Below are 25,440 nucleotides of genomic sequence, written 5' to 3'. Positions count from 1 at the left end.
AGCCATGATTATGTTTCCTCAGGACAATAGATGCTGATGTATAAAGCGCACGGTACATAATAATAGTGTGTAAAGTGAACTTGTCACTAAATCAAATTGAACATCATATTCATATATAAATTACAAAGAGCATTACGCTTGCTTCCTACTCTATGCAAGTATATATGAAGTATGAATTGTAGTGCAAAAGTATATATTTATTCAAAAATATTATTTGTATATTAAAATTAGTAATTAAAATTAACTATTATGTATTTATATATAAATATATATTATTTAATTTAATTTTAATATATATTTTATATTTTAATGTGTATTTTATTTTAATGGTTGATTTTAATATATATCTAATATGGTTAATATTTATTATTACTCAAAAGAGCTTCATCTTTCTATCATAAATGAAGTGTTAGTCTTTTTAATTAAAGCTTTTTAATTCAAGTTTCAATTTCTTTTAAAGGTTTTGCGTTTCTTTTGATTTGGGTTTCTTATTTTATGGAAAAAAAATATTATTTACACACTAAAATTAATTATTAATATCAGTCATCATGTACTTATATATATATAGTTTAGTTCATTTTAATATATATTTTACTCTAATAATTAATTTTAATAGTTAATTTTAGTATATACTAACATAATAGTTGTATGAATACACTACAATTAAGTTAATTTCTTATCTATCATCGCCAAATTCCTTTTGAACTAGGGTTTGTTGTTATTATTATTATGTTTATTTTTTCCTTAGACAAACTTTTGAAACTAGGGTTAATAATAAATAAAGATATTAGATAGATCACATCACATTTTTCGTTCATAGCTACAAACAGAAAGTGAGGAATCGTTTCCATAAAGATATAAATACACAAGCACGAAATTAATTAAAATGATGGATAATATAAGAGCAACTCCAGTAAAATTTTTTGGAATATATATCTTTTATATTATTAAAAATAAAATAATTTATAATCGAAATTTTTATTGAAATTGATAAATAAAATAAAACCAGTGATATTTTATAAATATAGTATCATCTTGATATAAAACTAATAAAATTATTAAAAATAATAAAAAAATTTAATTAAATTAATATAAAAAATTAGAATATTAAATATCACTTTTAGTTTAAGGTCATTATTTATTTATGATATATAGTCTTAACATTACAAATGAATGATTTTATGAGACTTAAAATGAAATTAAACTTAAAATTAGTATTAGAGACATTATAATGTTGCCTTGCATTAAGTTCTAGCTTTGGTATTTTGTTTTGCTTGTTCATTTTATAATGATTATTTATATGATAATGCAATGCCAATGTCGTTAGGGAGCTAATTGAGTATTTGTATAATGTGTACAATGGGCTATTTATTTAGCCTAATATGAGTTAAAAAATAAATATCAAGAGTAAAATATTACTAATTTCTCAAATACAATACACACATACTATCCAGAATAACCATCCGAATACCAGAGATAATAAACATCTGATATTCTACTGAATCGAACATCTCTATACCTCTATTGTACACATTGTATAAATATATAGCTCTCTTAATTCCTTTCCCGTGTGTGGACCTTAACTACTTTTAATCAACAAAAATAGATTAAAAAATGCTATTTGTATACTAAAATCAGCTGTCAATATATTTATATATAAATATATGTATAGTTTAATTTATTTTTACTATATACATTAATAATTAATTTTAGTGACTGATTTTAATATATATATGTAACATAGTCGTTTAATCAAATACGATACACTTAATAACTTAATTACACGTAACACATGAGAAAGAAAATGGTGGATCTATGTATGTAGCTTGAGCGGTTTGGACCAAGCTATACATATATAAAGTCACTTTCAAACAAATCGATTATTCAAAGATTCTTTGCTGGTTTCATCTAAAATGAGAGATGAATTAATTTAATTAAAGCTAGTAAAGTGCTGGTCCCTTGTTATTTATTTTCATGCGTGATGATTTTGTATGTACATACAGCCAAACTTAATTAAAACCATCACCATCTTCTTCCCTACATTGTTGAACTTATAACAAAACATTACAGCTTGCCTATACTGAAACTCAATCCATGGAGATTGTCGATCAGATATGTGATTCTCTACGATAGGTTCTCGGTTGTAGCTGGTGGGACTCGAACCCGAAACCTTTGAGATGAGGAGGGGGCGGAATGTCGTGTGAGCTATGACTCATTGGCCTTCATAATTTTCTATATAATGAAAGTGGATTTTTTTTTTTTTTTGTTGCCACGGTATTCCCCAACCCGACAGGTCAAAGACTAATTCGTCGCGGATCTGAGTTCCATTTAAGGGTCTGCCGCTGGCCAATGGATTGGTGCATACACAAATAAAAGTGGATATTAATAAGTGACATTAGGACTTAGGAGTCTTTTTTTCTTAATTGGACCTTTTGTTTTGGTTAATGGACTGGATCTAGTGGGATTAATTTAAGTGGCTCCAAATGGATTTCTTTAATTTTTGTGATGGGCTTTTTCATGGTCAACCAATTGGTTTATATATATTTGGGTATGTGCATATCAAGTATCCAGCCACGGGTGGATCCAGAAAGCAACTAAGTGAGCCCAAATTTTTAAGTACAATACTTGTAAAACATGGGCTTATAAAAAACTAATTACTAAAATAAGGTCCAAGAAGAGTTTTCTAAAGAAAAAAAAACTTATAAACCAATTTAAATTAGTCGAGTAACGGTTAGTTGATTAATTCGTCCGCTTAAGTAAGTGTTGGGGGTTTGAACCTGCCTTGTACATACAACAGTCCATTGGCAAGCGACAGACTTTTAAATGAAACTCATATCTATAACGGATTAGTCATTAGCCTGTCAGGCTAAAAAATACTGCAGATAACAAAAAAAAAACTTATAAATATTGTGTGCTATTAAATTTTATTTAACAAACATAGTACATGTATATTAAAAAAAAATATATATATATATATATATATATATATATATATATATATATATATATATATATATATATATATATAGAGAGAGAGAGGTTTGTTTATTGTACAAAAATTTACAGAAATCAAACAGGCACATAATAAGCAAACAAAGTCCAATAATGAACCACATCCATGTTTATATCATTCAACTCATTCATAACCCATGAAAATAGTTACCATCAAGAAAAGGAAGATTTACTTTCATCTGAACCAAAACATAAAGTAATCGAACTAGTTTTCTATTTTCTCTTCGTCTCTCTTCTCTCTTACCCACGTGAAGCATTTCAAAAAGTAAGGCAAGAAAAGAAAAAACTTATTAGAGTTCAATTTAAAGATGAAAAAGTAGGTTATCAAAATCAAGTAGAAAAAAAAAGTTAAATAAGTTAGGGCTCTAAATAAAGATCAAATCTAAAGGCTACATCAGAGAAATATTTTTCTCTTTATGCTTCATTAAAGATTGTTGAAAAAGCCTTCTCTCTTATACACCAAACTAGTAAATTGAAAATTATGGAGTTCTACTACAAATCAAGAATTAAGAAAGAAACTTAGAGCCAAAGTACAAATGAATAGTTTAGATCATTGAAGAAATTAAAAAGAATGAAAGAAAAGATGGTGGGTATGAATGCATGTAAAGTTCAATCACTGCTACTGTCTTATTTCTTTTCTGTGTCGCTATTGCTGCTGATATTTGGGAAAGAAGAAGTCAAGGTTGCTGAAATCAAGTTTCAAGTTTTGGAAGTTTTACTCCTTTATTAAAGGGATAAACGGCCAGAGATTGATCCAAGAAGTGAGAATACAAAGTTTGAGTTTCTATAACTTATAAAACTATACCTTCTTCTCTTTCATAGTTGTCTATTGAATATTCAGCTTTCTTAGTTTTATCTTTATTTGTTTCAATGAAAAAAGGCATATAAGGAATTAAGAAAAAATTATTGAGAGAAAAGGCAAAGAGAATTAGACTTGGAGACAAGCCAAATGTTTATTTCAAATATCATTTGTACGGTTTTCTGTTTTGTATTCATGATCTTGAAGGAATTTTCTTGTTAAATTGGGTGAACACTTAGTGGTTGAAAATCTAGAGAGTGAACCTAGTCAAATCTAACTTGGATAGAAGTTGAGTTTGTCCCAAATAGGATTAAGTTGAATTCTAGAAAAATTGGTGAATGTAATCTTTGTAAAAGATAACGAAATTTTCATTATTGTTATGATAAAAATTAGATGTAGGCCACGTTGTATAAGGTGGTTGAATCAAAATATATATATATATATGACTGTGTCACTCTTCCTTCTCTATTTTGATTTTAGTTTTATTCTCTATGAGACAAAGTATAATTGTCTTCTACTAATTCATTCAGTCTGTCGTCATAGCAACTTTGTTCATTTATAATTTTGTTTTGGCTCTTCTATTGATAAGAGGCAAAATAATATTAAAGTGTCTCCAATATTTTTAACAAGAACAGACTTAACAGATTATTTAAGTTTCATTCAATTTGAAGTAAAAATAAATAAAATAAAAAGAGATTTAGATTTAACTCTCATTCTCTAAACTATCATCAATAAAATATATATTAAAAATATTAAAATAATATATATTTATATATAAATTTTAATACATACTACTGATTTAATAACTAATTTTTTATTTATACATATATCGATTTGTTTATGCAATATCAGATATATAGAAATTGATATATGACGACTACTCCTTCTTGTCTATTTTGCAAGTTATTAGACTTGTGGACTAAGGATTAAAATATGGTTGTCCCTGTAGGCTTGAATTTATGCCGTAAGGTATGGATCATGAAAAATATAATAAAATTATACTATTATAATAGAATTGTTTTTTTTTTCTTTACTATTTTTCTCAACAATCATGTATATAATAAGCAATGATTGTATAAAAATAATTGGATATCTGTGAACATATATGCATGTATTACAATACCAGTAGCTTGTAAAACAAATAAATAAATGTATAAAATAGTCAAATACTATGTAAAGTACTTACGTCCCTGAAAACGGGGAACGTTGTTTTGGACCAATTCTTAAAAGAAAAAGAAAATAAAGAAAAGAAAAAGGAACCAGATAAATGTCGGATATACATTAAAAAAATTTTCAAGTGTACTAATATATTGATGTTTCAATAATTTTTAATTGTTGATATAATTAAAATCAACAATTAAAAAGTATTGAAAAACTTTTCTATACGTTAATGTCTTGTATGAAAAGTTAGGTGAGTGTAAGCGAGTAATGTAACACCATATTATTTTAATATTTCATATTTTAATATTTCATATTAATACTAATTGATAGATGGAATTTGACTTTGGTATATTTTTAATTTTTTGGTGACTATTTGACTTTGGTATATTAAATGCAAAGAAATTTTACATAAATATATAATCATATTATTGCAGGTATTATTTTTTAAAATTTACTACTTGAACAGTTATTTAAATGCATAAATTTAATCGGATAATAGTATATATATTTTTTATATTATTACTACATTAAAATTAATCTCTTAATTTAAACTAAAATATGTTAATTGTTAAAACTGTATTATATCTTAAAGGTATAATATATTAACAAAATTGAAGTTATTTACTTTACATATATATTTCCACCAATGATTTTTTTTATCTCACGCTATCTCTTTTACGTCCAAAAATAATTATTTGGTGCGTAAATATTAATAACTTCTAATACAATATTAAAATTAAAATTAAAAAATATCTTACACATAAAGACCTTATTATCTTTAATAAATTTAGGACTTGTAATAAAAAAATAAGCGTTGAAAACCAATGTTACATCATCCTTTGTACTATATATATATATATATATATATATATATAATATTGCTCTTTCATCCGTGAGGATTAATTTGTTGGTGATACAATAATCTGTAGTTTCTTGCTAAAGTTATTGAAGTAGCTAGATAGTCTCAGACTCTCAGCTAATCACGTTGTTCTTAAAAATATAGTCATTTATATTTTTTTTTATCAATTTAAATTTTTTAGATAAGTCATATCATGTTATGGTATTAAGATATAATTATTTATATTATTTTTTTTATTAACTTAAATTTTTAAAATAAATAATTTTATAATATAATATTAGAATTTTATATTTAAACACTACAAAAAAAAGAATTATTTTAATATGATTTTTTTTAACAACTATAGTTAAGTGTAAAAATTAATATATATTTTTGACAAATATCATAAATATTAAATTTTCTATGTTTTTTTATTTATAATTTGATTATAGAAAATTATTTCTCAATTTTGACACTTATTTGTTTTCAACATACTCCATTATTTCCTTTTTTCGTTGAGTTCCGTCAATTTTGGCATCACACTGTTCTCAGTTTGGGATCATACTACTCATTCTTCATCTTCAAAGTCTCAGTTTATTCTTCAGTTTCAAGATCTCATCTTATTCTTTGTCAAAAAGTTTTTGTTGAGAATTTTTTATGGTCAATAAGTGTCAAAATAAATAGTATTTTTGACGGTTAATAAATATCACAAAAAATATATTCTCAAATTTTTTTAACAAATTATTTTTTATGACAAATATTTATCAAAATAAGATTTAAACTTTTTTTTACAATTAGTTATATGTTAAAAATACTATTTTCGACAAAACTTTTATTAACATATTTTCATAGTTAAAATAGTGCCAAAATTTATTTTTTTGACGAATTTTAATTTTGTTGACACATAATAATTCTTAAAAATAGTCTATATTGTTATAGTGAAAAAATTTAAAGTTTAATACTTGATAAATCTTAAAATTAAAAAAATAACATAAAATAAATAAAAAATTTTAATAAAAATTAAATAAATTTAAAAAAAGAATATTTAAAAAAATATTAGAGATATAATTATTTATGTTATTTTTTTTTACCAACTTAAATACGTAGGATGAACGTTTCATGACACATGTAATCCACGTCATTATTATATGCTAGAAATTGAGAAAGTTATCATAATGTTTAAGCAGTCGTAAGCACATATATGATTAATTTCCCTACTATTCAAATAACTATATTTGACTAATAAACAAAGTATATATATAGTAATAATGTACCCACTATTCAAATAAATAGAATATATATTGACTAATACATAAACTAAATACTTTGTCCGGTTCATGGAGACGACTAGTGTGTGTGAGTTTGAAAGTTTGAATTAATAATGTGCTTGGCGATAATGGCGTCTTTGAATACACCTTTATTATTCATATGTGACCTTTCAAATTCTGGAACAAAGATATTCAGCCAAGATTGTGAACCATCGAAACCTCCATTTTTTTTTTCTAAAAGTACCTTTCTTATCTTTGTTAGGAAGCAATTCTTTTTATCTTTTCATAGCAAAGTTTTGATTGGAGAGGGTGACATGAAAAAATTGAATTTCTCTCTTTCAATTGCAATTTTTCCCAGACATGCTCTTGAATGTTCAGCACTTAGTTTGTTATTACTAGTTGCACCTTATTATTCTTCCTTCTTCATAAAAAACACATTTTTCTTTACTCTTTTCTCTCCCTGTCTCTTTTTCCTTTATCGTTTTAATTGGTCAAAAAAATAAAATTTTAATTTTATTAATTAATTATTAGCCACAAAAGTTAATTCTTTATTTAAATTCGGGTACAATGTTGTATGAGATCAATGCAATACCTCAAAGTCAACAAATCATATGTTTATATGGTAGATATTCAGTTTTCTCTTTAAAATCCTAAGTATGAATTGAAATTAAATTAAATCACGGAGAGATTAAATTAAATCTTAAAATAATATATTCTTATAAATTGAATTAAACATTCTAAAAGTCAAAACTATATCAAATCAAGCTTATAAACACAAAAAATTATATATTTATCTTATATTTATATTTTATATTCGGTTAAGATTTCAATTTCTTTCTAATATCTGTCTGTTTCGAGATACCAGCATGTGATAGAAACTGCAACAGGAACAAGAAACTCAATCAGCATCAACAACAACAAGAAGATAGAAATTACGCAAAAAAAATTGATATAAATCTAAAATTGGCACAGAAAAATTGAACCCTAAGCAACAGAATCACAAGGAGGGGGACTTGTGCGACGCAAGAGATGATAGAGAGAGATCGTGTGACGTGAGCGGTCGCAGCAGCAGCGGAAGACACCGAAAACTCAGAGGAACAACCGAACAATGGTAGCAGAGGCGGCGGCGGAGGAGGAGGAGGAACGGAAGAGAGCGTGACGGAGAAGATCCATTGGAAAAAAGAGAAATTAATTATTGCATGAAATTGAAAATCTAACCTCCAAACTTTGGCTAAATTAGCGAATTGCAGGATTGGGTTTGAAAGGAGAGACGCGAGCAACACACGGAGAAGATCTGAAAAGAGGTGTGACGGAGCTTCTTCGTGGACTGAGCGATGGAGAGAGCGGCGGCGGTGAAAGAAGCTCTTGCAATGGAGAGAGCGTGGACGGAGAGAGGAAGAAGCTATGAGTTATCAAAGCGATGGAGAGAGCGTGGACGGAGCGATGGAGAGAGGAAGAAGCTCCTCCTAAACTTGTGTGGAGTGTGAATGGATCGAGAGGGTAGAGTTTGAGTTAGGGTTAACTCAATATTTTCGACGAAAAATTTTAAATTACAGACGGATTTTTCGTCTGTAATAATTTAATAAAATATAACGTTCTTGTCCATTTAATTACAGATGGATTTTTCGTCTGTAACTATTTTCCACGAAAACAAATTAATTTTTCCGACAGAATTATCAAAGGATTCTCTTTTCCGTCTGTAATTTATGCTAATTCATTTTTTTTTATTTCCGACAAAAAATTCCTCTAAAATTTTGTCTGTATTTCCGTGTAATAAAATCCGTCGAAAATATCCGTGTGTAATAACTAATTTTCTAGTTGTGCGAATCGAACCGAATTTAATCGTTCGAATCTACTTACAAACAACTTTTAATCTAAACTAATCAAATCCGATTAAAATCTAATCGGTTCAGGTCTCATTTTCTTAAACCCGAGTTAACTTGAACCATAAATACCTCTTTTTATGGCGACTGTGTTTCTAAAAATGAAAGCGAGGCTGACAGCTATTAGTTAGAATAGGTTAGAAGCAGTTAGAACATCCTCTCTTATTTGTGAATGTCTATTATATGAGTGAGTATTGTAATAACTTGTAATGTAAGCAACATTATAAATATTTCTGCTACAGTTGTACTGTATAATAATCTGTAATTTATCTAATTCAATTCTTATATAATAATGAGAATATTTAGAACACCTATTTTACTTAGGTCACCCTAATTTTATTAGAACGGAAATAAACAACAACATATATCACAAAAGTACACTCTTTATTAATTTCGTAGAAGATGTTATGTTATGGAATTTAAAACATACCTATCTTGTTCAGTTAAAAATCCCTTGTCCCGGAGCCAATATTCTTTTAGGATCAAATTTATTTTTTGTGTCTTTAAAATTTTGCCACTTGGGACCAAAATGTTGAATCCATTCTTCGTGAGTTTTGTTTCGTGGAAGATATTGCTTGATTCCAATGCCTGAATCTTTACAAAATTCTAATATTTGATTCTTTTGATCATCAAATGTCTTCAATGTATCATATGTAACGGTTTGCAGAACACTCACGAGATAAAAGACTTGTTCATCAGGTATAGCCACTGACATTTTATCATTCCACCTGTGAATTATTAAATTTAATTTTAATGCATTATTAGTATAAAATAATTTTATATGTCTATCTAATTACGTAATATTATACGGCATAAATAGTTATACAAAAAATAGATATAATTATACAATAATATAAAATACTATCAGTGCATCAAAATTAAATTCTTAACTATTACGATAAAACTTACTTTGTTCGGTTCATGGGAAAGGCTAGTATGATTCCGTTGGCAGTAAGGTTTTGTTTAAAGATAATGTTCTTGAAAACCCCTTCATTTATATCTGAGATTCTAGATCCTGGAACAAAAATGTCCAACCAAGATTGAGGTCCTTCAGGAAATCCTCCTGGATTCTCAGAACTATGTAGAAAATTCTGGTACAACACATCTTTTTCATATTTAAATGTAGGAACATACTTTAACCCCGTTACCAAACGTTCAACAACCTATTTGAAAAACAATAAAGTATAGTATGTTTATTAGTATCTTAAATAGTAAAAGTGATTCTCAATAATAAATTAAAATATACAACAGACACGAGATAATACTTAATTTGGTCCCTAAACTTACACGCGAGTTTCAGTTTAGTTCCTGAGGTTTCAGTTGCCTCTATTTAGTCTCCGAAGTTTATAAACGTGCCTCATATTAGTCCCTGAGACTATTTTTTGTATAAAAACGTTAATAGAGCGCTGTTGTAGACTATCACATGTCACGTTAAAACTTGTAAAATGATGCAGTTTTGGTTTTGACATTTAAATGGCTCAAAAAGGCATCGTATTACTTATTTTGTTAGGTAAAATTTTAATAAACACCATTTAGGATGTTGTTTTTAGGTTATTTGAGTGCCAAAACCAAAACGACATCATTTTACAAAGTTTAGTGTGGCATCCGGCTGTCACGACAGTGTTTTGTTAAGGTTTGTACGTTGAAAATTGTTTTAAGGACTAACATGAATTATATTCACAAAGTTTGAGGGCTAAATAGAGGCAATTGAAACTTCAGGAACTAAATTGAGACTCGCGTGTAATTTTAGGGACCAAATTGAGTATTATCTCTAACAGACACACATGTCGTGTAAATATCAATAAATAGTGTCATATCCAAAATGTATTTAACACATATACAGACATAACAATTCAACAAAACATCCGCAATTCCTAGAGCTAAATAATAAATAGCCCATGATTAACAGTAAAGTACCTGATCAATTTGATCTTGAGTAGTGTTGTCGTAATATTTGGCAAGCTCCAAGACATAGAGGATGTTATGTTGGGCTAACAAAGAATTTATGCGAGGCAGATCTTGTGTTGGAAAAAAGGAAATAATATTCGGCCACTGATTTATCATAAGAAAACCTTCTACTGCATCGAATGCATTATCATTTCTTCCATTCAATGAAATTAAGTATTCTTGGTCTTTAGAATATGCAGAGAAATCACTGTAAAGCAAACGAAGCGACTTTACCTGCAATAATCTCAACAAGCGCATAATTTTTTTGCCTTTAATTTGTTGGTTAAAATTATATATTATAGTACTATTAATCAAAGTAATATGGTTTTTCTAAAATTTTGGGCAAGCAATTAAGTAAATATTAGTCAAAGTGATATATATATGTCCTAATTTAATTAATAAAAGATTAAATCTTCTAAAATTAAATTTTTTACCAACACTAGTCAACATTTAAAAAATTGAGTATTAAATTCTAAATTTTAAATTTAAATAGTATAAAAATAAGATATTAACTAAGTATAACTAATATTGATAAAAAGTATTATTTTCTGGTATTTTTTTAATAAAATTTAAATTCAAATATTACAAGTAACACTTTTGACATATTATGTAAAATGAAAGGTATTTAAAAAAATGTATGCACCAAACTTCTTTTGAATAATATATCTCCCTTGTATGTAAATATATAATAAAAATGATTTTATATTGACTATTTATTTATATGATCACATGTCAATAAAATAATATCAATGCAAATAAATAGATTTTATATCTATTATTTACTCTTTTATATGATCACATGTCAATAAGAACAATATAAGCAAATAGAATTATATAATGAAATATGATGCTTGCCTTTGTATAAGCAGGTCCTAAGGCTATTCTTGCTCTGGTTATTATTCCAAATTGACCTAAACCTCCAAGAACACCATAAAATAACTTTGAGTTCTTTTCTGCAGAACAAGTCTTAAGATCTCCTTTTCCTATAAAGCCAATAACCAACATCATTTATTGCATTTTAGTCACTAATCAATTATCACATATAGAAATGTGGATTTAGTATTTTTTTTTTAAATTCTATTATATTACTGTAAAAAATAGGCTTGATTATTTTGGTACTTAACTATTTAATTAAAAAATATATAAAATAAATATACACAAATACATAATAGTTAATTTGGATATTGATGTTTAGTATAAATTAAACATTATATTTTTTTAATAAAAAAATAGAATATACACTATCTTAGCTTTATATATACTTTTATTATTAATATTAAAATTAATTAATAATGTTTAAATCATAAAAAATATATAAAAAAATAGTAGAAGTATCATATTTCATAAATCAAATACTTCATTACTTTTGGTACACCCTATATGTGATGCTAGTGGCTGTTCTTTTAACCCCTTTCCAATCTTTCTTGTACTTTGCTTGTAGAGATTGAGTTAGAAATTTCGCTACATAAATTATTTTCATAATCATAAAAAAAAAATTCAATTATCTCTATACCTATTAGTCAACTCTTTTTTAACGATTAATTAAGCGGCTAACCACTTGCATTATATTGTATTGACTTTTATCATTTATTTATTACAAAAGTAAATGCTATCCACAAAATATATATATAAAATTTATAATTACATTTTTATTATATCTAATATTATTTAGTTATTTTAATAATAATTAAAAAATATAAAATAAAATAATTTTATATTTTATATCTTGTATTTAAATATAAATAAAAACTTACATGTAATTATCATGTAAAGTTGATAATTAAAAAACGTTAAATAATTTAATGTATTTAACTAAATTAATATTAAATTTTATCAGATAACTAACAGTCAACCAACTAATTACCAGCCTACTTATCATTAATTGGTAATTTTAACTTTATAAATTGTTATTAATTAGTAATTAATTTTTTTGGTTAGAAATTATTTACCTATATTTTTTATTAATATTTAATTATTTTCGATTATCAACTTCAGATAAAGATAACTACGTACACATAAATTTTTATAGATAGAAATGATGAAAATTTAGGTACAGCTAATTTCACATGAAGTTAATAATTAAAAGTTATTAAATAATTTAAATAATTTGACTAAATTTACATCTAACGACTTTCAATTATCAACTTAAATTGACTGCACTTAAATTTCTACCGATAGAAATACCTGTAATAACATCGAGCTCATAAACATTGGCAATCTGAGGACCAAACTTGAATGTTTGACCACCGACTCCGGCATTGACGAGGGTTCCGCCAACAGAAGTGAACAAATTATCAGTCCAAGACAGCGGTGTGAGTCCATATTCAAGTGCTGCATTTAACACGTCACTCCACACCTGTTCACCGCCCACGTCAGCATAAGAATTCCACAGATCCTTCTCATCGCGAAATATAACAACCCCCTTCCCGTGCCTGTAACCGTTTAGATGCGTCATGTTCACCACTATCCCCTCACGCGCCATCGCTTGTCCGTGAACCGAGTGTGCTTGCCCACGTGCTGCTATTGTGAAAGGGGTAGAAAGGGAATTTGACACTTTTATTAGTTCTGATATTTCAGTTATTGACGTTGGTTCAAGAACTGCCAGAGGCTTCTCGTGAATCGTAAGGCCGAAATCGGTTGAGGCGAGTGTAAGGGTAAAATTGTCACAAACTAGGTTATTTGAAATCTCCGTGGATGCATGAAATGCTGAACATGGATGATGTGTGGTTATTATTATTGCATTTGTGAGCATGATTATAACTAGATTTATCAGCAGAATCAATGAAACATTTTGAAGTATCGAAAACCTTGCCATTGTAAGTGTGATATTTGATCACTTTATTACACGCTTCGGGTATATATAAGTGTAAGAACGTCTTTCAATGGCTAACTGTGAATATAACTCATTTTATTTTTTAATTTAAACACTCTATCATGAGCGAGAAGAAGTATTTGATGACTCAATGGCTAAGTGTGAATATAACTTGTTCTATTTGCACACTCTATCACGAGCGAGCAGAAGTATTGATGAGATCGAACTTGACTAATAATACAAGGTAATATTGTTATCCAACTTGTTCTATATATACCTTATACTAAAGAAAGTTAAATCAATTCTTTTTTTTTTTAATTAAAGATAGGAGACTCGAATCCGCAACCTCTTAATTGAGTATGGGGAGACTATGCTATTTGAACTATAACTCATTGGCTTAAATCAATTCTTATATTTGTAAGAAAAGATGAATTATTATGGTGGTATTGATTAAAAGATAAGAATATAATAAATAAAAGACATATATCTATACCAATATATAATGGGGATATGGAAGTTTGGTATCCAAATCTTTCTTCCTATTTTGCCCCTATTTCTTTTTTAAACCAAAATGAGTTGACTCATGACAAACCTGTCAAACTGAACTATTTCTAATAGATGAAACTGACACCACGTACTCAAAAGACATAAAATTTTGAAATTAAATTTATTAAATGTATTTTTCTATACCAATATATAATGGGGATATGGAAGTTTGGTATCCAAATCTTTCTTCCTATTTTACCCCTATTTCTTTTTTAAACCAAAATGAGTTGACTCATGACAAACCTGTCAAACTGAACTATTTCTAATAGATAAAACTGACACCACGTACTCAAAAGACATAAAATTTTGAAATTAAATTTATTAAATGTATTTTTATCTATAATAATTATTCATGAAAATTATTAAAAATTATTAAAAAATAAATAATTAATATAAATAACATTATACTACAATCATAATAATAATATAAATAAATAAATTACGTAAACAAAAAATTAATTATTTATGATTTTTTATTTACAATTTTTTAATAAGTACTTTTTATACATAATAGTCCATAATACAATAGTATATAAGTGATCAATATATATCATTATAGTTCAATAACTTATAATTAATAAAATATATTTATTTTATTAATAGTTATTTCAATGGGACAATAGTATTTAAAGTATCGAAATAATTAAATCTACAACACATGGTTTACATATTTTCTATGTCCAACATTTATTTTTTAAACAAAATTTACAAATAAAAGTGTACTCATTAATTAAATTTATTCCAATATATATATATACAATATACAATATATAATGGACTATACCAACGTATAATGGGAATAAAAAAATTTGGTACACAATTTTTTCTTACTATTTTATCCCTGCTTATTTTTTTATTTAGACACTGGATTCAATATATAAAAAAACTCTTACTACGTCCTCCATATTTCTTATTTTTTATTAAGGAAAGAATTTACTCCACGATAGAATGTCAAATTGATTCCCATCAACCCACGATATATTTTAAAACTGTAAAAAACTGCTACTACTACGTACTCGCTTTAAAAACTAACTCACTTTCAACTCTTAAGAGACTCTTTCCCTTTCAATCGTGTTCTCACAAACGTTTTTCCTCTGCATATTATTCCTATCTTTCTGACAAATAAAAATGAAAACTTCACGAAATCCACAGCCACATCAACGTCGACCTAGTTGGACAGATTATGCTAGGCGAAGAAGACAGAACATGACCGAAGAACAGAGACAACAATACCTGGCTAGAAGACGTGCAAGTTATCGGGAGATGATTCGACAAGGAAAACAAGTTACCATATCAACTGATACAAATAAAAATAGAAATTGTGTGCTTTTAAAGGTTAGCATTTATAATTTAGCATTAAGCATTTTTATTGTGTGCTTTTATAATTTAGCATTTTAAAGGTTTTCTATAGTAGTTTTACCCTCAACAGAATATAAAACAAATAAGGTTATGTTAATTTTAAAATGATGAAAAAAATATTTATTTGACAAATTTAAAGAATAAATGATATATTAATATCAACACTAAAATATGATATAAATAAGATCACGTTAAACTTAAAATTTAACAAATATAATCTAATAAATTTAAAGAACGAATAATATATTTTAAAAATAAAATTAAATTCTTCAAAACAATAGAAAAGCGGCTGAACAGGCACGTTAGTGCCTGTTGAGCCGCTAGTTATAATAGAATGAAAGACAACTGTTCTATTTTTTATCTAATTTTTTTAAATATTTTTTGAAGATTTTTGATGGGGTAAAGAAAGGGATTAAATCTATGATTTTTTTTTAATTTGATTAATTATACTTCAAACAAGAAAATAAAACTTAGCTTCTGTTCTATCTATAAGATGAGTTATGTAAGAGACAATTTTATTTTGTCTCATAAATCGTAAAAAATAGAATCAATGCAAGGAAAAAGAAAATGACATAATCATATATTCTGATTCAGTTGTCTTCTATAATGTAACCTACGTTCAGTCTCTATTATAACATTGGTGAAATTTTTACTATCATTTCATGTATTACATACATCAATTCCCAAGAATTTAACCTAATCCTGTCAAGGACAAATCAGATTTTAACATAAACTTGATTTGGCTATGTAACTTTTTAAACTCTCAACACACTAAGTGCTTATCCAACTTAGCAAGTGACACATAAGATACAAGATGCAAAATAGAAATACAATCAAAAGAGAGAAGAAATAAATCTTGGCTTTTTTTCTCCAAGTTCCTCTCTTTGACTTTTCTCTCAATAATTTTTTCTTAATACCTTACTTATATGCCTTTTACTATTGAATAGAAACAAAATAAGATTAAACATAGAAATAGAATAATCAATGATAGGCCATGAAGGGGATGATGTTGAACAACTCGAACTCTATATGCTGAACCCAGATTCTGAACTCTCAAATGTCGCTCTTCATCTTGACGGAATGCTTCCTTTAGTATAGCTAGGTGCAATGCTTCCAAGATTTCAAGCTTCAATTTATGAGTTTTTCTCTTCTCTTCTCTCGGATTCTCTCTCCTTACTTGCAAACTAAAATGATATTCCTTTTTGTATGAGTTATGTTTTCACACCTAGAACTTATTTCACAAGGTCAGCTTCTTGAATCTTGAGCTAGTTGAGGTCTTACTTTCTTTTTTTTTCAATCAGATTATAAATTCAGGGATTTGAATAAGAGTTAAGCAACACAGCTTCCTTGAAAATAGATCCTCAATGGATTTGATAAATCCAACTCATTAACCTTGTGCTTTGGTCTCAAATTTCAATATTAGCCATTGACTCATAGCAAAAAAAAGTAGCCACCACTTTTTTCATATTATCCGAAATAGTTGTACAGAGAGAAATGTGAGATCAGCAAATAATTAACTTGCATGTTTATGAAAATATTTTACCTTTTTCCTTCTTGACTTGAACAATTGCTTTCACCTTCAATCTTGATTTGACATAGCCAACAGAAATTACTTTTTCTTTCTTCCTCTTTGGTGCTCAAGAGAAAAAGTGAACTTCTCTTTTTTTTTTGTGCTTTATCCGAAGCAACATAGCATTAGCTGAGGGTTGCTTTCCTTTTTTTTGAATGGCAATAGGCTAGGTTATGGATTCCATTCCATTAAGCAGCCTTAAAAGCACTTAATTTCTCTAATTGGGCTGCTTGTCTTTTTTGTTTGGGTTGCACAATAAATATGAGCCTTCAACACTAAATAATTTCATCAAATCCCAATTAGACTTTTAATCCAATCACCAACATGTTTATCATCATCAAATATTGTTATAATCTACTTAACTCAACATTTTTTATTTTTGATGGTTTGAGAAATCAAGATTTATTGAGAGAATAGTATAGTAGATAATAATCCAGAAACACAGTATAATAGATAAAAACTCAAATTCTAATCTAATTTCTTAATGTAACAACAAAGAAATTTATTCATACCTTAAATTAAGAATTCGGATATCATGATTTGAGTTTGACCTGACTTGAGAGGTAAGTAATAGCTTTTCTCTCCACTATTTCAATTATCACTTTCACAAGTAGGATTAAAAGTGGGTAAATATGAGTTGAGTCAGGCCAAACTCAACTAGATAAATAAAAACTTATGTATGTTTCTACCAATTATAAATAAGCATACACCATAACAGAGATTAAACTCACATATTATGAACTATTTATGAGACTATTAAAGCCAGATATCACTTTCTATGCAAAAAAAAAAAGATATAAAACTCAGGTGTTGTCATTTACATTCACTAAGTTTTGCTATGTTAAAAGTACAGTTGCTTCAGGTAAAAGTTGAGTCAGGGATGCGAAAAAGCTTCAGAGTTCAAAGATTCAGCACAACCACACGCAAGGGATGACGAGACACGTGAAGGAGACAGAGACCGACGACCAGGAACATGGCGTGGAAGAAAGATAATGTAGATTGGCGGCACCAGAGAAACAAAGTGTTTGAGCCATGGAGGGGCTTGCGAAAGAGACAGAGCACGACGGAAGGTTTGAGACGAAAGGGAGCGCTGAGATGGAGGGAGACCCAAAGGAGGGTTGGAAGTGCGATGAATCTCTAGGGTTAGGGTTGTAGGCACGATGGATAAGCTCTGGAGTTAGGGTTGCAAATGCAATGATGAAGAAGCTTTGGGTTAGGGTTAATGTTTTTGCTCAGTATAGTTTTACATACTTTATATTGGCACGCTTTAAAAACATCACGATAACGTAACTTTATTGGCACATTTTGAAAGCGTTCCTGTTGCTCTCTATGTTTATATAATGTGGCATAAAAAAAACATAGTCAAATATCTTATCAATTGTCACCTTCGTAAAAGCGTGGTCATTGACTCTTTCAGCCACGCTTTTGAAACGTAATAAAAAAACGTAGTCAAATTTCTTATCAATCGGCATCTTTATAAAAGTGTGGCCATTAACTTTTTTTGGACACTCTTTTAAAGCGTAGCAAAAAAATGTGACGATGAACTTTTTTTTCTTGCAGTGTAATTATATTATTTAGAGAAAAAAAGTGATGCACATATATGATATGCTACGAATTATGAAAATTATTATAATGTCTAAGCCGTCGTAAGCACATATATGATTAATTTCCCTACTATTCAAATAACTATATTTGACTAATAAACATAGTATATGCATATATATATATATATAGTAATAATGTACATACTATTCAAATAAATAGGATATATATTTGAAAGTTTGAATTAATAATGTGCTTTGCGATAATGGCGTCTTTGAATACACCTTTATTATTCATATGTGACATTTCAAATTCTGGAACAAAGATATTCAGCCAAGATTGTGAACCATCGAAACCTCCATTTTTTTTTTTCTAAAAATACCTTTCTTATCTTTGTTAGGAAGCAATTCTTTTTATCTTTTCATAGCAAAGTTTTGATTGGAGAGGGTGACACGCCTATATAGATAAGTCCAAACTGTTGACCGTGAGATCATGCAAAAAATTGAATTTCTCTCCTTCATTTGCAATTTTTCCCAGACATGCTCTTGAATGTTCAGCACTTAGTTGGTTATTATTAGTTGCACCTTATTATTCTTCCTTCTTCATAAAAAACACATTTTTCTTTACTCTTTTCTCTTCCTGTCTCTTTTTCCTTTATCGTTTTAATTGGTAAAAGAAAAAATATTTAAATTTTATTAATTAGTTATTAGCCACAAACAGGGATGGACATAAGCCCCAGCTTTTTTTTAAAATAATTAATAGTAATATATTATTATATATAATTTAATTTAAAAAAAATTATTTAGTATTTAGTTTAGTATAAATAATAATTCAGTCCAATTTAAATATTAATGATTTTTAATATCTAAAAAGTAAATAACAATATTAAAAAAATCTGAAAAATATATTATTATTAATATTTTTTAATTAAATAAAAATTTCAAATCTTATAAAGTGAATTTTTTTCTTCTTATGACCGTCTTTTTTTATTTATTTGGTATTAATTCTCTCTATTTCAATTGCTATAATTAAAAGATCTTTTTTAATTATGAATATTGTGAAAAATAACTCAAAAATAAAATAAAAGATGAATTTCTTGCTAATTGTCTTTTAATTATATTGAAAAGAAAATTGCTGAAAAATTTGACACAAATTTTATTATTGATGAATTTTATGATACGAAGAATCGACTACTTCGTTAATAAAAAGTACACACATATTTTTTGTACTTTAAAATATATTCTCTATCGGCATATTTTTATAATACATCTTATATTATATAATTTTTTACATAATTTTTAATATTATATGTGTTATTGACCGCCGCATGATAACATTTCTGGATCCGTCCCTGGCTACAAAAGTCTAATCGGTTCAGTCTCATTTTTTTTTGAGTAAAGACCCAATCTGGATTCTGGTCCTTGCCCATTTTTAAGAAAGACAAAGCGATCCCTGTCCAAAAAAAAGGGATACTTCGACTCTCAACCTTTTTATTTTGGGACAATACGGTCTCTCTGTTAAAAAATTCATTAAATAATAATAAAAATTAGTTTTGTAGGGATTTTATTTGTATTTTGTGGGGTTTTAAACCCCCACAAAAATCTTTTCAACAATATAACCAATTACTACCACTACTACCATTATCTTTTTCATCCTCATTATTATCACTCCTACCTCTATTTTTTTTATTGTATAACCATACTTTATCGTCATCATTATTTCCTCTACCGTTATCATCACCAATACTAATATTATCAACATTGAAGTTCTCTTCTTTCATTTCTTATTCGATGTTATTTTTCCCTTTAAAATGTATTGTACTATAATTACTCTTTTTTTGTGGCATCATTTTTATCAATGATTTTTCTTCACTTAACAAACCATTGATAAAGAAATTTTTTAAAAACAAAGTTATTAATAGTTTGTAGAGGTTTAAAACCCCCCACAAAATACAAATAAAACCCCACAAAACTAATTTTTATTATTATTTAATGAATTTTTTAACAGATGGACCGTATTATCCCAAAATAAAAAGATTGAGGGTCGAAGTGTCCTTTTTTTTTAGACAAAGATCGTTTTGTCCTTCGTAAAAATAGATAAGGACCGAATTAGGTGTTTATCATTTTTTTTTTTTTGAATTTGAATTAACTTGAACCATCAAGACCTCTGTAATTTCTCTAATTCAGCTCTTACATAATAATGAGAATATTTAAAAGATCTATTTTACTAAAACCACTCTAATTTTATTAGAAGAACAGAAATAAATAGCTTACATATCACAAAAGTATACTCTTTATTTATTTTGTAAAAGATGTTATGTTATGGAACTTAAAGCATACATATTTTATTGTTCAATTGAAAAATTCCCTGTCCAGGAGCCAATATTCTTTTGGGATCAAATTTATTCTTTGCTTCCTCGAACTTTTGCCACTTGGAACCAAAATGCTCGATCCATTCTTCGTGAGTTTTGTTTCGTGGAAGATATTGCTTGATTCCAATGCCTGAATCTTTATAGAATTTTAATATTTGATTCTTCTGATCATCAAATATCTTCAACGTATCATATGTAACTGCTTGTAGAACACTCACGAGATAAAACACTTCTTCATCAGGTATAGCCACTGACATTTTATCATTCCACCTGTGAATTATATATTATATATTAACCAATATATCTTTGTTAATTTATTCCATCAATTAACTATATATTGGACTTGTTTTGGTGAGTTTCTAAAAAAAATATCTTTTTGAATTATCTTTTTTTAAAAGATCTTATAGAAAATTAAGAGTAATTTTATGTTTGTGTATCTCACGCAAAAAGATCTTTTTTATCTATCAATTATGTTTGAGTATAACAATATAAAAATACTTTTTTGTTTATTTACTATATGCAAAACATCTTTTTTTTTTTTAAAAAAATCTTTTAAAAAAATATGTAAATTACAGCTTCTTAAAAAAAGATGTTTTTTTTTTAATTTTTTTAATACTTTTATTTTTACTACTAAAAATTTGTCAAAATACGCTAAAAAAAATTATTAAATTTTTTTTTTATTAAAATAATAGCATCCAAACAAGCACGTTATGATAGAACTTACTTTGTTCGGTTCATGGGGAAGATTAGTATGATTCCGTTGGCAGAAAGGTTTTGTTTAAAGATAATGTTCTTGAAAACACCTTCATTTACATCTGAGATTCTAGATCCTGGAACAAAAGTGTCCAACCAAGATTTAGGTCCTCCAGGAAGTCCTTGTCCTGCTGCTGCACTCTCAGATCTATGTAGAAAATTCTGGTACAACAGATCTTTTTCATATTTAAATGTAGGAACATACTTTAACCCCATCACCAAACGTTCAACATCCTATTTAAAAAAACAATAATGTATAGTATATTTATTAATATCTTAAATAAGAAAAAGTAATTCCCAATAATAAAACATATAGCTAGATAAATAAAGAATTTAATTTTGATACGCGTAAAATAATTTTACACGTACATTCAATTACTTAATATCACATAATAAAAGTAAGGTTTAATTATTCTGTTGGTCCTTATAGTTTCGCAAAATTTTCAATTAGGTCTCTATACTTTTTTTTTTAATTGAGTCCTTGCACGAAAATTTTTTTTAATTGAGTTCCTACACTTTTTTTTTCTTTTATTTAGGTCGTTGTACCAATTTTTTTTTTTTAGTTGGGTTCCTATAAAATTAAGCCAATTACTATTAAGAGGGATTTAATTGAAAAAAAAATTTGTGCAGGACCCAATTAAAAAGAAAAAAAGTATAGGGACCTAATTGAAAATTTCACGAAATTATAGGAACCAACAGAGTAATTAAACCTAAAAGTAACTACCTTTTTTCACAACTGTAAAACACAGTTGTGCAATCACAATAATTCTCTTAGATGTACGTGTAAAACAATTTTTACAATATATCAAATTAATTCTAAATAAATAGCTCATGATTAATAGTAAAGTACCTGGTCAATTTGGTCTTGAGTACTGTCGTCGTAATATTTGGCAAGCTCCAAGACATAGAGGATGTTATGTTGGGCTAATAAGGAATTTATGCGAGGCAGGTCTTGTGTTGGAAAAAAGTCAATGATATTCGGCCACTGGTTTATCATAAGAAAACCTTCTACTGCATCGAATGCATTATCATTTCTTCCATTCAATGAAATTAAGTATTCTTGGTCTTTAGAATATGCAGAGAAATCACTGTAAAGCAAACGAAGCCACTTCACCTGCAATCAGTCAAGCGCATAATTTTTTTCCCCTTGATTAATTAAGGATATGTTATGGTAAATACTTTTAATTTGATGGTTAAAATTATTGACTAAGTATAACTAATATTGATATATATAAAGTATTGTTCGTGATATTTCACTTAATAAAATTTGAATTCAAATGTTACAAGTAACACTTTTCACACATTATGTGTAATGAAAGGTATTTGAAAAAAATTATGCACCAAATTATTTTGTATATATCTCCCTTATATATATAAATATATAATAAAAATAGATTTTATATTGATTATTTACTTTTTCTATATGATCAAATGTCAATAAAATAATATCAATACAAATAAATCGATTTTTGTATCTATTATTTTATTAATGTCATTTGTCCTAACAAGAATAATATAAGCAAATAGAATTATATAATAAAATATATATGATGCTTGCCTTTGTATACGCAGGTCCTAAGGCTATTCTTGCTCTCGTTATTATTCCAAATTGACCTAAACCTCCAAGAACACCATAAAATAACTTTGAGTTCTTTTCTGCAGAACAAGTCTTAAGATCTCCTTTTCCTATAAAGCCAAGAACCAACATTCTATTATATTATTGTAAAAGATAGGCTTGATTATTTCGGTACTTAACTATTTAATTAAAAAAATATGTAAAATAAATATACACAAATACGTAATAGTTAATTTGACGATTGATATTTAATATAAATTAAATATTATATTTTTTTAATAAAAATAATATTATATAAACTATCTTTGTATATACGCTTTTTCTTTTTAATTTTGAAAGTAATTAATGAAAATGTTTTTATATCATAAAAAATATATATAAAAAAAATAGTAGAAGTATCATATCTCATAAATCAAATACTTCACTTTAGTGTGCTTTGTGGCTATTTTTTTAACCCCTTTTCAATCTTTCTTGTGCTTTGCCTGTAGAGATTGAGTCAGAAACTTTGCTATACATAAATTATTTTGATAATCATAAAAAAAAAAAAGTAAATTATCTATACCTATCAATTAGTCAACTATATTTTTAACGATTAATTAAGCGGCTAACCACTGGCTTTATTGTATTGACTTTTTATCATTTATTTATTGCAAAAGCAAATGCTATCTACAATTATATATATCACATCTATAATTATATTTTTATTATATCTAATATTATTTAGTTATTTTAATAATAATTAAAAAATATGAAATAAAATAATTTTATACTATGTATCTTATATTTGGATATAAATAAAGACTGATATGTAAAAAGACCACTCTACTCTTGAAGTAATGGGACAAGTGTCTCCAATAAAAATTTGAAAATGTTTTAGTAATTTTTAATAATATAAATTAGTTGCTTCCATTACAAAATTAATTTTGTCTCCACTGCAAAATTAATATTGCAATTCTTGTAGATATTTGTATGTTTAAAATAAGACTGAATAATAATTTTAACTTTTTGATTGGTTAAAAAAATGAAAAATTTATCTCTAAAATCATACATTAGGTGTTTTAATATTAGACTTATTAAAGTTCTTTAAAATTTTGAAATTTTAAACATAAAATTATCTTTAATAATTTATTGGTTAGATAATTTAAAAAATAATTATATTTTAATTATAATATTATAATATAATATAAAAATTATTATGATATTATATATATTTATTTTTATTGTTAAAATTTTTTGAACTTATCACTAGATATACAATAATAATTTTTAATTATTAATTTTATATAAAAATAACTACACGGTGAATTTTCATAACTACCTGTAATAACATCGAGTTCATAAACATTAGCGATCTGAGGACCAAACTTGAATACTTGGGCACCGATTCCGGCATTGACGAGGGTTCCGCCAACAGAAGTGCCCAAACTATCAGTAAATGAGAGTGGTGTGAGTCCATATTCAAGTGCTGCATTTAACACGTCATCCCACACCTGTTCACCGCCCACGTCAGCATAAGAATTCCACGGATCCTTCTCATCGCGAAATATAACAACCCCCTTCCCGTGCCTGTAACCGTTTAGATGCGTCATGTTCACCACTATCCCCTCACGCGCCATCGCTTGTCCGTACACCGAGTGTGCTTGCCCACGTGCTGCTATTGTGAAAGGGGTACAAAGGGAATTTGACACTTTTATTAGTTCTGATATTTCAGTTATTGACGTTGGTTGCAGAACTGCCAGAGGCTTCTCGTGAATTTTAAGGCCGTAATCGGTTGAGGCGAGTGTAAGGGTAGAATTGTCATAATCTAGGTCATTTGAAATCTCCATGGATGCATGAAATGCTGAACATGATTGATATGTGGTTATTATTTCATTTGTGAGCACTGTGGTAGTAGTCGTAGTTATTATAACTAGATTTATCAGCAGAATCAATGAAACATTTTCAAGTATCGAAAACCTTGCCATTTTACGTGTGATATTTGATTACTTTATTATACGCTTCGG

General features: G+C 27.3%; 2 protein-coding genes across 2 annotated transcripts; both read right to left on the bottom strand.

Moving 5' to 3' along the window:
- Positions 1 to 9,275: 9,275 nt before the first annotated feature.
- Positions 9,276 to 13,899, bottom strand: LOC112723640 (cytokinin dehydrogenase 4). The gene is made up of 5 exons (XM_025775075.3): positions 13,093 to 13,899; positions 11,764 to 11,891; positions 10,879 to 11,142; positions 9,871 to 10,124; positions 9,276 to 9,689 (listed from the first exon to the last, which is right to left on the bottom strand). Exons 1-5 carry the CDS (start codon positions 13,721 to 13,723, stop codon positions 9,401 to 9,403), a joined length of 1,566 nt encoding a protein of 521 aa, XP_025630860.1. The 5' UTR covers positions 13,724 to 13,899; the 3' UTR covers positions 9,276 to 9,400.
- Positions 13,900 to 21,011: 7,112 nt separating this feature from the next.
- Positions 21,012 to 25,440, bottom strand: LOC112724135 (cytokinin dehydrogenase 2-like). Its single transcript, XM_025775396.2, has 5 exons — positions 24,756 to 25,440; positions 23,420 to 23,547; positions 22,712 to 22,975; positions 21,833 to 22,095; positions 21,012 to 21,378 (listed from the first exon to the last, which is right to left on the bottom strand). Exons 1-5 carry the CDS (start codon positions 25,399 to 25,401, stop codon positions 21,066 to 21,068), a joined length of 1,614 nt encoding a protein of 537 aa, XP_025631181.2. The 5' UTR covers positions 25,402 to 25,440; the 3' UTR covers positions 21,012 to 21,065.

Source organism: Arachis hypogaea, chromosome 11 (assembly GCF_003086295.3).
Source record: "Arachis hypogaea cultivar Tifrunner chromosome 11, arahy.Tifrunner.gnm2.J5K5, whole genome shotgun sequence".
Lineage (NCBI taxonomy): Eukaryota > Viridiplantae > Streptophyta > Magnoliopsida > Fabales > Fabaceae > Arachis > Arachis hypogaea.
Note: the sequence above shows the minus strand (reverse complement) of the source record. Positions and strands in the feature narration are given on the sequence as shown.

Excerpts from the sequence above, each read along its gene's own strand:
- LOC112723640 (XM_025775075.3), bottom strand. The coding sequence starts at position 13,723 with ATGGCAAGGTTTTCGATACTTCAAAATGTTTCATTGATTCTGCTGATA. Across the intron at positions 11,143-11,763 it reads TAGGACCTGCTTATACAAAG|GTAAAGTCGCTTCGTTTGCT; the intron begins GCAAGCATCATA and ends AGATTATTGCAG. Across the intron at positions 10,125-10,878 it reads CTCAAGATCAAATTGATCAG|GTTGTTGAACGTTTGGTAAC; the intron begins GTACTTTACTGT and ends TTTTTCAAATAG.
- LOC112724135 (XM_025775396.2), bottom strand. The coding sequence starts at position 25,401 with ATGGCAAGGTTTTCGATACTTGAAAATGTTTCATTGATTCTGCTGATA. Across the intron at positions 22,976-23,419 it reads TAGGACCTGCGTATACAAAG|GTGAAGTGGCTTCGTTTGCT; the intron begins GCAAGCATCATA and ends GACTGATTGCAG. Across the intron at positions 22,096-22,711 it reads CTCAAGACCAAATTGACCAG|GATGTTGAACGTTTGGTGAT; the intron begins GTACTTTACTAT and ends TTTTTTAAATAG.